Source organism: Oncorhynchus nerka, linkage group LG22, assembly GCF_034236695.1.
Source record: "Oncorhynchus nerka isolate Pitt River linkage group LG22, Oner_Uvic_2.0, whole genome shotgun sequence".
NCBI classification, from domain to species: domain Eukaryota; kingdom Metazoa; phylum Chordata; class Actinopteri; order Salmoniformes; family Salmonidae; genus Oncorhynchus; species Oncorhynchus nerka.
In genome coordinates, this window is record NC_088417.1 from 62,036,020 (window position 1) to 62,052,897 (window position 16,878).

The 16,878-nt window shown below is 42.5% G+C and overlaps 1 protein-coding gene across 2 annotated transcripts in view; it reads left to right on the plus strand.

The window, feature by feature from the left end:
* The window catches only part of zbtb16a (zinc finger and BTB domain containing 16a), a 137,265-nt gene that overhangs the window by 37,952 nt on the left and 82,435 nt on the right, over nucleotides 1-16,878 (plus strand). For both annotated transcript variants that reach the window (XM_029627487.2, XM_029627489.2), the window contains exon 3: nucleotides 13,570-13,667. In XM_029627487.2, coding sequence (XP_029483347.1) covers nucleotides 13,570-13,667 — 98 coding nt within the window. The remainder of the gene's footprint in view (nucleotides 1-13,569; nucleotides 13,668-16,878) is intronic.

The following is a 16,878-nucleotide window of genomic DNA, read 5'->3' on the forward strand; positions in this document are numbered from 1 at the left end:
CTCTGCACGTAGCGGTCACTGGATTTCATTCCACCCCACGCCCTCCTCCCTGCCCAGGCTATAGGGACTTGTTTACTGCAGCCTCTGTGTGCTCTGGCTGGGGCTATTTGGGACCTCGCGGGCGCTCTTGGAAAGCGGACGTGCGGGGAATGACAGTGCAGATACCTAGCATTTTGCCACGGCTGTGCCACACTGCCACCTGAACCTCCCTGAGCGACCACGAGGCACAGCAACGAGAGGGCATAATATTTACCACACACACTGTTACCGAGGTCAGCTGCGTCACAAACAATCTGCCCTGGACATCTCAAATATCAAAATATGACCTACTAAATTGATCTTTGTAAAAGCTGTTTTCCAAGAACGGCCTCTTAAGATACATTCAGCTTTTTTTGTCGCAAATAATGGCTGCATTTGTGGTACTAAGTTCGGCCATGCCCCGCTATATGCTTTCTTAAAATGCGCTCAACTCTGGGCTACACAGAGGTCTACAGTAAATCAATCCAGAAGGGATTGCATAATATTTTGAGAGTTACAGCCAAAAGTTAGAAATAATGGCCTCCTTGTCATACTGGTCTGCGCGAGTCTCTCTGGCCTCTCGCTCCGGTGACCCAGAAAACACGATAGACAAACAAAACCTGTTTACAGTGAGTGTCATACACTGGTTCTGACACTGATATGAACTGATCTATCTGGATGGAATGTAGCAAACCATAAACAGCATCTGTGGAATAGCGTAGCCTGAACAACAACATTGCTCGTGATTGCTCCATAGGTCTGTCCCAAAAGTTTGTCTCACCGTTTAGCGAGCTTGTTTTTTGGAGCACTCTGCTGCGTTGTACAGGTTGTTGTTGTTGAATGTCATCTTTATGGATGTAACAGGTGCTGGCGCTCGTTATGACTGAGCTAGAAAGACGAGAGGGAGAGCGGGAGGGAAGATAAAACATCTCTCTCTTTCCCTTAAGCATCGTAGATGCAAACTGCAACACTCAAGAGGGTACAAGTATTTGATGTCATCTGAACCGGGAATAAATTATACACATCAGCAGCACAGAGGGAACGTTGCCTCAGCCTGGCTCCTCTTGTCTTCCCCTTTTTCAAACACACAACCTAAAGTTAGACATCCTTGAGGTTTCTACCACTTGATGGAAGGTGATGCCCATGAATAATGCATGGCAGAGGGAAGACTCTGGGTCTTTTTATAGCTCGGGCCCCGCTCCCGCCGCACTGCACTAGCTCTAGCACGCCACTAACCTCTCAGATCTGAAGGATCAAGAAATGGGAACAGAAGAAAACAAGAACATAACAAACTGCGACATAGAAAATGACGATGTCTATTTTCAGACGGCGGGTGGCGAGGAAGATTCTGGTTGCTTTTGAGACTAAACAGAAAGGGGGGTATAGCTGTCATTGCTATTTTACAGTATTTAGCCCATAAATCGGGTGGGCTTGCAGATATAGATGTCTGTGATCTCTCGCATATGCCGTTTTCTTCATTCCATCTGGTTGTGTTGAACCACTGCGTTGAGGCCTTGATTAAATGACAAGGCTATTATCCTCGTGTCAGGGAATGTCAAATCATGGCATTAATTTGTGAACACAGGTCTCTGTTTCACGCATGTACTCATAATGGCAACTGCAACTATTTGAATGTGTTGCAGTTTTTTTCTTTCAAAAATCCTCACATTTCAATTATGATTAAATCGAATCAAGCCTGGTTGTTGTTGTTGTGTTGCTACCATACAGTGTTGTCGTGTATTGCTGCCTTGCTATGTAGGTCTCTCTTTATGTAGTGTTGTCTTTCTTGTTGTGATGTGTTTTTTTGTCCTATATTTATATTGTATTTATTTCTTTTTTTTTTTCTTTTTTTTATCCAAGGCCCCTGACCCCCACAGGAGACCTTGTGCCTTTTGGGTAGGCAGTCATTGTAAATAAGATTTTTTTTCTTAACTGACTTGCCTAGTTAAATAAAGGTGAAATAAAATACAAAAATAAATCGAATATAGGGTGTTCACTCACTGCTCTAGAATGTGGTAAAATAAGGTTAAATTCAAGAGGGTGCCCTATGTTATTATGAATCACATATAATTAATCATCAGATTGTTCTCTACAATATTACAACCTTTAATATGCTTGTACTTAACAGTGTTGATTAAATAAGAACGTTAGTTTGTTGTGACCATTTGCTAGGGGGGGGCATCTCCATTTTCTGCATTGGGAGGTGGTAACATTTGTTTTCACTCTTTTGACCAATCAAAATCAACTTGATACCCTTGTCACTTTCGTCACCAGATAGATGGCTTTCTATTGCTCTAACCCTGGTCAATCAACGTTGAGATGGACCGTTTCTATGGCACCGTGAAGGGAACTAATCACACCATGAAAATTAGAACTAATTTTCTTTGGGGAGGATATACAGTTGAAGTCAGAAGTTTACATACACTTAGGTTGGAGTCATTAAAACTCGTTTTTCAACCACTCCACAAATTTCTTGTTAACAAACTATAGTTTTGGCAAGTCGGTTAGGACATCTACTTTGTGCTTGACACAAGTAATTTTCCAACCATTGTTTACAGACCGATTATTTCACTTATAATTCACTGTATCACAAGTCCAGTGGATCAGAAGTTTACATAAACTAAGTTGACTGTGCCTTAAAACAGCTTGGAAAATTCCAGAAAATGATGTCATGGCTTTAGAAGCTTCTGATAGACTAATTGACATCGTTTGATGTGACAATTGGAGGTGTACCTGTGGATGTATTTCAAGGCCTACCTTCAAACTCGGTGCCTCTTTGCTTGACATCATGGGAAAATCAAAAGAAATCAGCTAAGACTTCAGAAAACAAATTGTAGACCTCCACAAGTCTGGTTCATCCTTGGGAGCAGTTTCCAAATGTCAGGAGGTACCACGTTCATCTGTACAAACAATAGTACACAAGTATGAACACCATAGTAGACGCAGACGTCATACCGCTCAGGAAGGAGATGAGTTCTGTCTCCTAGAGGTTAACGTACTTTGTTGCAAAAAGTGCAAATCAATCCCAGAACAACTCTGTGGTCCAACTCAACCAAAAACATCTCAATTGTGTTAAGGTTGGGTGATGTAGCACTCCATCACTCTCCTTCTTGGTCAAATAGCCCTTACACAGCCTGGAGGTGTGTTGGGCCATTGTCCTATTTAAAAACTAATGATGGTCCCGCTAAGTGCAAACCAGATGGGATGGCTTATCGGTGCGGAATGCTGTGGTAGCCATGCTGGTTACGTGTGCCTTTTTAATTCTAAACAAATCACAGACGGCGTCACCAGCAAAGCATCCCCACATCATCACACCACCTCCTCCATGCTTCACAGTGGGAACCACACATGCGGAGATCATCCGTTCACCTACTCTGCGTCTCACAAAGACACAGTGAATGGAACTAAAAATCTCCAATTTGGGCAGATGTCCACTGGTCTAATGTCCATTGCTTGTGTTTCTTGGCCCAAGCAAGTCTCTTTATTATTGGTGTCCGTTAGTGGTTTCTTTGCAGCAATTAGACCTTGAAGGCCTGATTCACACAGTCTCTTCTAACAGTTGATGTTGAGATGTGTCTGTTACTTGAACTCTGAAGGATTTATTTGGGCTGCAATTTCTGAGGCTAATAACTCTAACTTATCCTCTGCAGCAGAGGCAACTCTGGGTCTTCCTTTCCTGTGGTGGTCCTCATGAGAGCCAGTTTCCTCACAGCGCTTGATGGTTTTTGCGACTGCACTTGAAGAAACTTTAAAAGTTCTTAATGTTCCCGTATTGACTGACCTTCATGTCTTAAAGTAATAATGGACTGTCGTTTCTCTTTGCTTATTTAAGCTGTTCTTGCCATTTATATGGATTTGGTCTTTTTACAAATAGGGCCATATTCTGTATATCACCCCTACCTTGTCACAACACAACTGATTGGCTCAAACACATTAAGAAGGAAAGAAATTCCTTTAACAAGGCACACCTGTTATTGAAATGCATTCATGGGGACTACCTCATGAAACTGGTTGAGAGAATGCTAAGAGTGTGCATAGCTGTCATCAAGGCAAAGGGTGGCTACTTTGAAGAATCTCACATTTAAAATATATTTTGATTTGTTTAACCCTTTTTTGGTTACTACACGATTCCGTATGTGGTATTTCATAGTTTTGACGTCTTCACTATTATTCTATAATGTAGAAAATCGTACAAATAAAGAAAAACCCTTGAATGAGTATAGTAGGTGTCCAAACTTTTGACTGGTAATGTGTGTATATATACATATACACTGAACAAACATGTAAAGTGTTGTTCCATGAGCTGAAATAAAAGATCCCAGAAATGTCTCAAATTTGGTCTGCAAATTTGTTTACATCCCTGTTAGTTAGCATTTCCCTTTTGCCAAGACAATCCATCCACCTGACAGGTGTGGCATATCAAGAAGATGATTAAACAGTGTGATTATTACACAGGTGCACCTTGTGCTGGGGACAATAAAAGGCCACTAAAATGTGCAGTTTTGTCACACAACACAATGCCACAGTTGTCTCAAGTTTTGAGGGAGTGTGCAATTAGCATGCTGACTGCAGGAATATTAACCAGATCTGTTGCCTGAAAATGTGCTTTTCTTTTCTCTCGCATAATATACCGTAGTTTGAGAATTTGGCAGTACATCCAACCGGCCAAACCACGTCAGCCCAGGACCTCCACATCGTGCTTATTCACCTGTGGGATTGTCTGAGACCAGCCACCCAGACCGCTGATGAAACTGAGTGTTTCAACAACCAAAGAAATTCTGCACAAACTGTCAGAAACCGTTTCGGGAAGCTCCTCAGCTCGTCGTCCTCACCAGGGTCTTGACCTGACTGCAGTTTGCCATCGTAACCAACTTCAGTAGGAAAATTCTCACCTTCGATGGCCGCTGGGAATCCCAGTTTCAACTGTGTCGTACAGATTTTTTTATTTCACCTTTATTTAACCAGGTAGGCAAGTTGAGAACAAGTTCTCATTTACAATTGCGACCTGGCCAAGATAAAGCAAAGCAGTTCGACACATACAACGACACAGAGTTACACATGGAGTAAAACAAACATGCAGTCAATAATACAGTATAAACAAGTCTATATACAATGTGAGCAAATGAGATGAGAAGGGAGGTAAAGGCAAAAAAGGCCATGGTGGCAAAGTAAATACAATATAGCAAGTAAAACACTGGAATGGTAGTTTTGCAATGGAAGAATGTGCAAAGTAGAAATAAAAAGAATGGGGTGGCAGACAGCGTCTATGGCATTGTGTGGGCGAGCAGTTTGCTGATGTCAACGTTGTGAACGGAGTGCCCCACGGTGGCAGTGGGGTTATGATATCGGCAGGCATAAGATATGGATAATGAACACAATTGCAGTTTATTGATTGCGATTTGAATGCACAGAGATGCGTGAAGAGATCCTGAGGCCCATCGTCATCCGCCGCCATCACCTCATGTTTCAACAAGCCCCATTTCGCAAGGATCTGTACACAATTCCTGGAAGCTTAAAATGTCCAAATTCTTCCATGGCATGCATACTCATCAGCCATGTCACCCATTGAGTATGTTTGGTATGCTCTGGATCGACATGTACGACAGTGTGTTCCAGTACCCGCCAATATCCAACAACTTCGCACAGCCATTGAAAAGTGGGACAACATTCCACAGACCACAATTAACAGCCTGATCAACTCTTTGACAGATAAGTGTCGCACAGCGTGAGGCAAGTGGTGGTCACACCAGATACCGACTGGTTTTCTGAACCACACCCATGCCTTTTTTTGAAGGTATCTGTGACCAACAGATCCATATCTGTATTCCCTGTCATGTGAAATCCATTGGTTAGGGCCTAATGAATTTATTTTGATTGACTAATTTCCTTATATGAACTGTAAATCTTTGAAATTGTTGCATGTTACATTTATATTTTTGTTCATCGTATATTGGCTAAATTCTTTGTTTTGTATTCTGCAGATTTCTTTTTTTTTAATTCCCTGTTATCGCATGCAATCCTGCAGCCACTACCTAGCTTGTCAGTTGACATTTGACGTTCGTGCCGTTCTGCCCGCAGAGCAGTGACTGAGTTCTATTAAACAGCAACCAGTTTTTGACCATGGCCGTAATGACATTCTATTCACTAATCATGCTTAATTCTCTGAGTAAATGATCTAACTTTTGAACCATACATGGTAGAGGCATAGGGTTTGGACTATTGTTTTTCTGATGCAATTCTCTATTGAACGAAGTATTTATATAAACCTAATAGTATACCTCAGATGGTAAATTCTTGAGAGAAAAAGACTGGGGGGAACCCAGATTCTAAGTTTGGCGGAGATTCAGGCATAAAACCTGGGATTAGGCGGAAATGATGTCTCCAGGTATGGCTACTAGGAGTGGCGGTCCTATGTCGGGGCCCTGTACAGAGCCAATGTGTGGGGCTAACACTCCAGTTCTGCCTGTTGACTACACAGAAAAGAGGCTTCAGCCAGGGATAATGAAAGGAGCGCTGTGTCGCGTTCCCCTGGACGACATAATTGAGCATTGTTCAATGCCTGCAGTCTCTCTCTCCCCCACCACCAATACACCTCCACTGTCTGGGACTGCTGCTCGAGAACCACTCTCTTTCACGACGAGAGGCACCGAACAGCAGCGAGCCAGTCAACACAGTGATTATTTAACCAATCTCCCAGCAGAAGCCATGTTAGAGCCACGGGTTTGGGTCTGTAATGATGACATAGACCGTGATAATGATGGCAGAGTGTGAATGGGAATTGATTAGTGCGGGTGGTTCTGAGTCGACCACTAACGCTGATATTACAGGCAATAATTCAATTGATAACATTGGGCCATTATGGAAACGAATATCCTTTTGGCATTCAACAGACATCTCCCTTAATGCCGCGCTATTATGCTCCCCCTCCCCCCAACCGCCCACCCTCCCTTGTAAATTCATTTAATTTAATATATTTCCCTTTTTACCTCAAGAATATTGTCTTGCTGTATCTATCCCTGTACCCCCAGGCAAATTTGGGGGTGGTAATCTTTGGGTATTATAAATAACGCCTCTGTACCAGGGATGAAAGGCAGTGGCTCTCTCTCTTTTTCCTCCCTCCCTCTTCTCCCAGCCTGCCTGCTACTTGTCTATGCTTAGCACGTAGCTTGCAGTGAGTGTGGCTGGGAATTCATATGAACGTCTCGCTGCGGGGGGAAAGGGGGCTAGTCATTGACATGTGTAGGACGGCTCTGGGCTAATAAGAAATGGATGTGGCATTTGTTTTTATGAATGCCATTAAAATAGGGCCCGAGCTGTGATGGCGTTCGTTTTGTTTATTTTTCTGTATCCCTGTTTTCTCTTTTTTTTTAATTTTTTTATCCCTTTCTATTATCGTGCTCCAATCTCCCCCTCACGCTGTCTGATGGTCGTCATCTGCGTGGCTCGCCTGGTCCTAATGGGCTGGAAACGCCTGTGGAAAAAAGACCCTCGCCTCACCGCACGGCTCTGGAGATCGGGGAAAGAATACCAAAATAAAAACCTCTGGCAGAGCCAGAGGCATCTCGTAGCCACTTATGGCTGCATTAGGATCATCTACTGATGTGTCATCTAGCCATCACTTGCGTTATTACAGTTTTGTTCACAAGTGCTCCCCCTCCCGCATGTTGTTATATCAGCCTCTGGATGTAACAATGTCTGGTTTCTTTAATATCATAGATGGTTGTTTTTACCCTTGTGTATATGAGGCAAGGAACAGCTAATCTTAGCCACCACTAAAGGATAGCTCGGTGGAAGAACCCAAAAAAGTGCAAATGCCACTATGTCAATTAAGATTGATCATCATTATGCAAATGTTTTGGCAGAGCGGTGTCGACACCTGACTGAGATCTCTATTAAAAAGCAGCTAGTGAGGCAAATAGACGGACAGCTTGAGCTCCCCTTCTTCCTCCCTCTTTCTCTCCCTCCCTCTCTGTTCTCCCTGCCACATTGTTGGCCCCCTCTTTTGACAAATACCTTAATCTGACTGTGTGCGCACATGGGACGGATGGCGTGCGTGCTTCTTAGGGCCCCGAGTGAGAGACCCCCAGAGGAGGAGACTAATGGGACTGGCTCCCCCAGATAGGCCACTCAGCCTCTCCATTTCCAGGCACATTGAGGACAAACACTCACTCTACAATTTCTCATTTATTTTATGGTGACCCTGCCCCAATCTATACACGTGCCTCTTTCTCCTCCTTTTCCAATGCCGTCTCGTCTTTTCCTCTCCTGTTCTCTCCATTTGCCCCCTCGCCTGTATGCCAAGTATCATCTCAAGTTGTTTTAAGAATGCCGTCGAGAAGGGAGGCTAGGAAAGGATTGGAGAGATGAAAGGCGATAAAGGAGGAGGGCAATGTTCCTGGGTTTCGGCGGAGAGATGTTTTGAAGTAGCTGTAAAGGCGTAAGCGCAGCAGTCAAGTTTCTTTTTGTATTCGGTTCATTTCTTTTGATTGGACTCTTTGTTTTGATGAGCTGACGTGTGACGTTAATATTAACACACCGATGTGCAATAGTAGGAAAGCCTTTGTCGACTCCATCCAGGAATATAAAGATTTTAAGGACTTGCTATCTTTAATGCACTTCCAGAATGTTTCCATACTGAAGGCATAGATTATTATTAGATTATTCAACCGCTTAACCAAACCGATGACTAAACTGTTGTTGTGGCAGTTCAGTTGTGTATACTGTTGTTTTGGTGGTGTTACTGAAGCTTGTTTCAGTTTTTTTCTTTTAATGGCGTCATGTAGCAGAGACCCCTGCGTTGAGGGCCGTCCCCGGACAGGAGAACTCCCGGCTATGATGTAGAGCGTGGTCTACTGGAGAGTGAAAAGGTTCAGGTTTATACGAGGCACGCTGTAACAGCTCAATAACACAGGCCTGTAATCTACTCCCGTTTCAAACACTTCCCTGATTTACGAGCCCACGCACCACTCCAGCGCCCAAATGAGGTGTTCAGCGTATGTTTTGTTTACATACATTTTTTATTTATTGCCGCTGTCAAAACTGACTGCTGGACAAAGTCGCTTATTAACTGAGTAAATGGCTTGAGTTGGTTTTTTTTAATGTCAGCTTCCTTAATGACTACAGTCAGTCTGTTTCAAACGAGCCCCCTAACCCCCTCCCCCCCACACACACACATATACACTACCGCCCCCCCATGTCCTAAGAGAGGGGGGTTGATGTGTGCGTGTGCGTGCACATAGGGAGGGAGGGAGTCCTGAGGGGACTGGGAGCTGCCACAGTTCACACATGGAGAGGAAAGGGAGGGTGGCGGGAGGGCGAGGGGGTCTTTTGTACAGATACATCTGGTGGAGGGGTCAGAGCTCCTTTGGTCAGAAAGTAGAACTTGTAATAATTGCTTGGTCGTTTCGGCTTTCCGCCTCCGTCCACCGCCACCCACCCCCAAATAAACTGCTTTTTATCCAGGCTAATGGACCTGCCACCAGCACCGAGACAGGAGGCTGTTAGCACAAGTCCCAGGATGGGCTGCCAGGCTGCTGACTGCCGCTGTGCTAAATCACCAGCAAGGGTCACTCTGAGTTTCTGCCGCCTGTAAAATTAAGTAGCTGTAAAAAGAAATGCTTCCATAAAAAAACACAAAGTTAATGGTAATGTTAACATTGTGTGGCTCTCTGCCATTAACTTTTTGCAGCAGGAGGGTGTCGTTTCATTCAAAGTAATTTTGAATCTTAGCAGTGTTCACATTTGTCGTGCATGCTATTTTTGGGGCAGATAGCATTACATTGTGTACAGTTGAAGCTGGAGGTTTACTTACACTTAGGTTGGAGTCATTAAAACTCGTTTTTCAACCACTCCACAAATTTCTTGTTAACAAACTATAGTTTTGGCAAGTCGGTTAGCACATCTACTTTGTGCATGACACACGTAATTCTTCCAACAATTGTTTACAAACAGATTATATCACTTATAATTCACTATCACAATTCCAGTGGGTCAGAAGTGTACATACATTGTGCCTTTAAAATTCCAGAAAGTTATGTCATGGCTTTAGCTTCTAATCGACATAATTTAAGTCAATTGGATGTGTACCTGTGGATGTATTTTAAGGCCTACCTTCAAACTCAGTGCCTCTTTGCTTGACATCATGGGAAAATCAAAGGAAATCAGCAAAGACCTCATTAAAAAAATTGTAGACCTCCGCATGTCCTCTGGTCTGATGAAACAAAATGTCCTCTGGTCTGAACTGTTTGGCCATAATGACCATCGTCATGTTTGTAGGAAAAAGGGGGAGGCTTGCAAGCCGAAGAACACCATCCCAACCATGAAGCACAGGGGTGGCCGCATCATGTTGTGGGGGTGCTTTGCTGCAGGAGGGACTGGTGCACTTCACAAAATAGATGGCATCATGAGGGAGGAAAATTTATATATTGAAGCAACATCTCAAGACATCAGTTAAAGCTTGGTCGCAAATGGGTCTTCCAAATGGATAATGACCCCAAGCATCCTTCCAAAGTTGTGGCAAAACATGTCTTAAGGACAACAAGGTATGGGAATGGCCATCACAAAGCCCTGACCTCATCCTATAGAAAAAGTGTGTGAGCAAGGAGACCTAGAAACATGACTCTGTTACACCAGCTCTGTCATGAGGAATGGGCCAAAATTCACCCAACTTATTGTGGGAAGCTTGTGGAAGGCTACACGAAACATTTGACCCAAGTTAAACCATTTAAAGGCAATGCTACCAAATACTAATTGAGTTTATGTAAACATCTGTAAACATTCTGACATTTCACATTCTTAAAATAAAGTGGTGATCCTAACTGACCTAAGACGGGGAATTTTTACTAGGATTAAATGTCAGAAATTGTGAAACTGAGTTGAAATGTATTTGGCTAAGGTGTATGTAAACTTCTGACTTCAACTGTAGGTATTCTCAGCTTTCCAAATAGAAATGCCACAATAGTGATTATTCCATAACAATTGCAATAGCCCTTGCTGAGCATTCTCAATTGCCCAGCCTAATTTGGTTTTAAACACAAAACTCCTCAAGCCCAATTGCGAAGACGTAGCATGTTGCAACTATTCCCTAGTATGCTAAATATATAGAGCCCTATAAACCACTGTCATTCTGTCTGCCTCTGTCTGTCTGGTCGAAACACCATCAGGTTCCTCTCTGCGTTAGACGAGCTGGTCCTCTGTTAGATTCAGCTCCATCTCTATCTCTCCCCTCCAGATGGACAGAAGCCTCCCGTTTCCAACACCTCCCTGGCCTCCATGCGTATAAGGTTGAGTTGGTACACATGCTCCCCTCTCTCCAGCCCCTTGCAGTCCCCTTAATAAGTCAATCTACTCATCAGCTTTCTGTACCAGGGGACAATGGCCAGATTGAGGGGCCACAACAAAAGGCCTTTGAAAAGTCCCCTACAGTAAGATGTTGTGTTTGTGTGCATCACTAAGTGTCCCCAAGGTGCGCGGACCCCTGGTCTTTTCCCAGCTCCCCTCCTGCCACAGCCGCTCGCCCACCATCACGTTTTGAAGTGGCCCTTTTATTTTTGGAGACGTTTACAGGCCTTTTTAATTACTTACAGCTTGCCAAAGGGCTTTGCTGCCTCATTCTTCCTTTTGTTTGTCGAGGTCTTTCCACAAATCCTACTCTTGTTAAACCAGCCATCAGGATTTTGTAAGGTTTCTAGTTTTTTTCTCACTCTCTCTCTCCCCTTTTCCTTTTGTTTATTTTGATTTGTGATTTTTCACTCTCCCCCTCGGTCCTCAAAGCGGTTTTCCATCAATTAATCTTAATTGAAGTCACACCAGACTTCCTTGCTTAATAATTCTTGCCACCATTGTCACAGATGGCTTGCTCTCGTTTGCAGCAGGAGCTGTAAATCAATTTTGATTTGGCGTTTGACATCAATCAATCGTCATTTTTCTCCCCAAACATCCTCTGCTCTTTTGTGAGACGCGAAGATGGATCGCTGTGTCAAGTTTACAAAGTTCAGATCTCCTTATCAAGGGTATTGTTTCCCTGAGAACTCGCACACTAAGACAATTTTTTCCGTCGTCTGATTTGATACTGAGACAATCCAGCTTGAAGTGCTCTGATTATCACTTCATTCAGGCATACAATGCACTCAACACAAAACCGCTCCTCACCTGAACATAAAAAGGAAACTATTTTGGTGCATTCTTCTCACTCACATCCTTTTTTACATACCATTTTCTCTCAGCTTTCGACAGTTTGGTGACTAGTTTAATTGTGCACAAATAGAAATGTGAGAACCGGAACATATGTCTTTTGTTTCCCATTCTGAGACGTACCACAGTTGGCGCCGAGGTGCAACCATTGAGCTAATTACTTCTCTGGTAACAATTCCAGAATGCTGTAAGCATGCTAATAAAAATACATTTGGCTTACCATTTTTAACAAATTGCCAGCGGTCTTTGAGCCGGTCAGTGGGCTCTGGCGAGGCCCACTTAGGCAAGAACATCAATAAAACAATAAAAGGGCATACCTGCTAGGGGTGAATGTATGTTTTATGGGGGTTGACCTGAGCATTCTCTCTGAGTGTTGTGTTCTTAAGCGCGGCATTGTTTGAAGTCGTGTGTGTGTGTGGACTGTCAAACAATTCTTGATCTGCTTATCTCTTCCTTGAAGGATGCAATATGTCTTAAAGATAACATGGCCAAACTACAGTGTGTGTGTGATGTTCTCGAGGGGCTTAGCGAGGCTATCTGCAAAAATGGCAATTGTTTGCCAATCTGTGTCCTTTAATTGCTTCAGAACAGATTTAGATACATCTGAACAAAAGCTCATTTTGGATCTGCCCCTGGGGTGTTTGAGGATTTTGCAACAGATTGAGTTGTCAAGGTTCCTACCACATCGCCAAACTGAAATCTTCACATAGGTTGTCCAAGGTTGCATAGTTATCTAACCCCCATTTTCCTTTCTGTGTAATTAAATAGTTACCCTTAGTTTAGGCTTGACCTTCTGGGCCACAACCATGTAGCTCTGCACCAACGCGTGTTCCTTCAGGTGGTGGCCATTTTGACTGAGCGATAAAGGAGCCATTCCCATAACAAGGGTCCAAAATAATAGGAATTGACAAGGGGACTCAAAACTGTCACGGTATAATAAAGGCTCATATTGTAAACCGGCTTCCCTTGTACGTCTCTCTGTGTAAATCATAGTCCACTTTTATAGGACCTAATCCATCCAATGTGCGTCAATTCTATGACGGGTGTGCATGCTTGCCACAGGAACACCTCCAGTGGAATAACAGTTAGTGCTTTTATAGCTGGAATAAGGTCGAGCTCCGTTTACTGTTATGCTTTGATGTACTGATTCATGGTCGCTCACGCTGTCTTACCAGTATCTGAGAAGCAAAGTGTTTGACAATACAAGGATATCATTGTGAGCAACACTGAACAGTGATGTAGGCAGCTGAATGTCAAATCACAGGTTCCATTCATGAATGTATCTCTCTGTCTGATTTTGATATTGACTGTAAAATCCAGACAATGTCCTGAAGATGCGCTTCTCCCTCGTCTTTACAGGAAGCTGCACAGCGGTATGAAGACCTATGGATGTGAGCTGTGTGGGAAACGCTTCCTGGACAGCCTACGCCTTAGGATGCACTTGCTGTCTCACTCAGGTAAGAATCAACACTTGTGTGTCTGTATAGATATCTGTCTATGAATGTGTATCTATACTGCATGTATTTACAAAAACAATACTGTACATGTAGAGATTTTTCATCCTGTGTTTAATACTGTGTAATACCCTATTTTAACAATGCATAGCAAAACAATTTTACTTTTTTGTTTGTTTACATTCTACACTATATGAACATGAACATTATGGAATTTGATATAGTCCCAGTCGGTATTGAATAGAACTCTGCGGTCCCGTACGCCTTGGTGGAAAACAACCCATGGATTCCTACCACAATGCCAACGTTACCCCAATGTGCTTGTTTTAAGTCAGTTACATCATTCAAGAAAAGTACATGTCTAAAGATAACTTTTCAACATCGCCTGCTCCCGAGTGTTCTAATTATGTAATATTGTAGAACCTCCCTCATGCCCCTTTTCATGACGGTGCTAGCAGCCACGTGAGTGCTAGCTACCAACCGGAACATTAAGCTAGCCAAGACCAACATCACCAAAAAAGAGATTATACAGATGCAAGTAGTGAGTGGAGTTAAACGGACTACACATAGCTACGTGTAGCCTACCTGGACACCAGGTCCCACGCCAAGTAGCCGGAAGCCACAGGGCTTTTCGCGCAGGCTCTATATCCTTAAGTGGGAGCATTGCGAACCGTAGGTTGGGATTTTTGACCTGGTTACATGGTACATTGAACAACACAGCAGCTTCTCGGCATCTTTTGTTACTTCTGTCTTACAAAAAAATGTACAACGAAGTTGGCTCCTTTACACTGGGGGTTAATGGGATAGAATTTTTAGTTTTTTTCCTAATTTGTGGGCGTGTGTCACGGTTGTCGTAAGAACGAGACCAAGGCGCAGCATACGTAGAGTTCCACATCTTTCTTACTAAGTGAAACTTCAGCAAAACAATAAACAAACCGCAAAACATGACTAAGTGGTGCACAAACACAAAACAATGTCCCACAAACACAGGTGGGAAAAATAACTAATATATAATATGAGACCACGATTACCAGCTGCCTCTAATTGGAATCATATAAAACACCAACATAGAAAATATAAACTAGAACACAACATAGAAATTATAAACTAGAATACCCCCTAGTCACGCCCTGACCTACTACACCATAGAGAAACAAGGGCTCTCTATGTCAGGGTGTGACATCGTGGTCTAGGGGAATTCCTTACTGTTGTGTGAATATCGACTCAGGGTATTGGCTGTGCATTGTACAGGCTTGATATTGAAATGGGATAACTTCACTGAACAAAAATATAAACGCAACAATTTTACAGTTCATATAAAGAAATCAGTCAACTGAAATCAATTCATTAGGTACTAATCTATGGATTCCACATGACTGGGAATGCAGAAATGCAAATACCTTTAAAAAAACAATAGGAGCTTGGATCAGAAAACCAGTCAGTATCTGGTGTGACCACCATTTGCCTCATGCAGCGCTACACTTCTCCTTCACATAGTTGATCAGGCTGTTTATCCAGAGCATTCCAAACATGCTCAATGGTGACATGTAGCGAGTATACAGGCTATGGAAGAACTGGGACATTTTCTTTTTGTAATCATCATATTATGAAAATGTTATTTTACATAGACAACCAAACAAAGTGCACCACCACACAAAGTACAATCAAAGGAATAAGGATACAGGAAAACATTACACAAAAAGGCAGTCATAAAATTGAGAAAGAAATATATACAAACATCACAATTATAACATGGGGCATTTATGGAGGCTTTTCTACATAGGACCATAATGGAGACCAGATTTTCCAAAATGTATCAGACTTTAGTGTAAATCAAAGGTAAGTGCCTTTATGGGTATAATAGCAGACGCTTGAGAAAGACACATTCTCGCAGATGGTACATCAGGCGTGGACCATAATAACAATATACATTTTTAGGCTAAGTAAACAAGGGTATTGAACAGATGTTCAGAGTCCGGGTCAAACGCAACATTTACAATCAAAGTAGAGGAAAATATACATTTGGTGAAAAAGCTAATTGCAGATATTCTTTGTGTAAATGAATATCATTCCAATAAGACTGGATTCTGCTACAGTACCAAACAAATGTGCATGAAGGTGCCAGTATCCTGTTTCCATTTGAAACGTAACTGTGATGCATTGGGAAACATTTTATGAAGGCAGACCGGTGTAAAGTAGGTTCTATGAAAACATTTGAAATGTAGTTATTGTATTGCTTATGGAGGTGCATTTGGGGTAGACCCTTTCACAGATAGAAGCCCATTCTTCCTCACCAAATGCATGTCCAATGTCTCTCTCCCAAACATGTCTCAACGCGTCATAGGATGAGGCACTTCTGTTCGCTAAAATAGAATATATGTCGGAGATTAAAACTCTCCGAACAGTACGATTCTTAAATAGTTTTTCAACTTCGGTAATTTGAAAACATAGTATATCGACTTTCTTCTGACTCTCTATGAAGTATCCAAGTTGTAGGTACTTAAACAAATCTTTGTTGGGTACGTCAAACTCAGTTTTTATCTGTTGAAACGATTTAAAAGTGTCCTGAGTAAATAAAGGCATAAGGTCAGCAATACCCTTCGTCTTACAGTCCAGAAGTCCAATACTCCTTTTTTTTGTGGGGGGTCTGAATTAAGGGCAATCGGTGACCAGAGTGATGTGGTCGGGAATCTGCAAGTACCTCCTTGCATCTTTCAAAGCTAAGAGTGTATTATGTACTGAAAAATCCCACTCCTTTTTCTATTCTGGTTAGAGACCGTTTGCCCTGTTCTGTGAAGGGAGTAGTTCACAGCGTTGTACGAGATCTTCAGTTTTTGACATTTCTCGCATGGAATAGCCTTCATTTCTCAGAACAAGAATGGACTGATGAGTTTCAGAAAAAAATGTCTTTGTTTCTTGCCATTTTGGAGCCTGTAAAATCGATCCCACAAATGCTGATGCTCCATATACTCAACTAGTCTAATGATTGATTAGCCTTTTAAAATGATAGATTATGGATTAGCTAACACAACGTGCCATTGGAACACAGGAGTGATGTTTGCTGAAAATGGGCCTCTGCACGCCTATGTAGATATTCCATAAAAAATCAGCCGTTTCCAGCTAAAATAGTAATTTACAACATTAACAATGTCTACACTGTATTTCTGATCAATTTGTTATTTTAATGGACAAAAAAATGGGCTTCTCTTTCTAG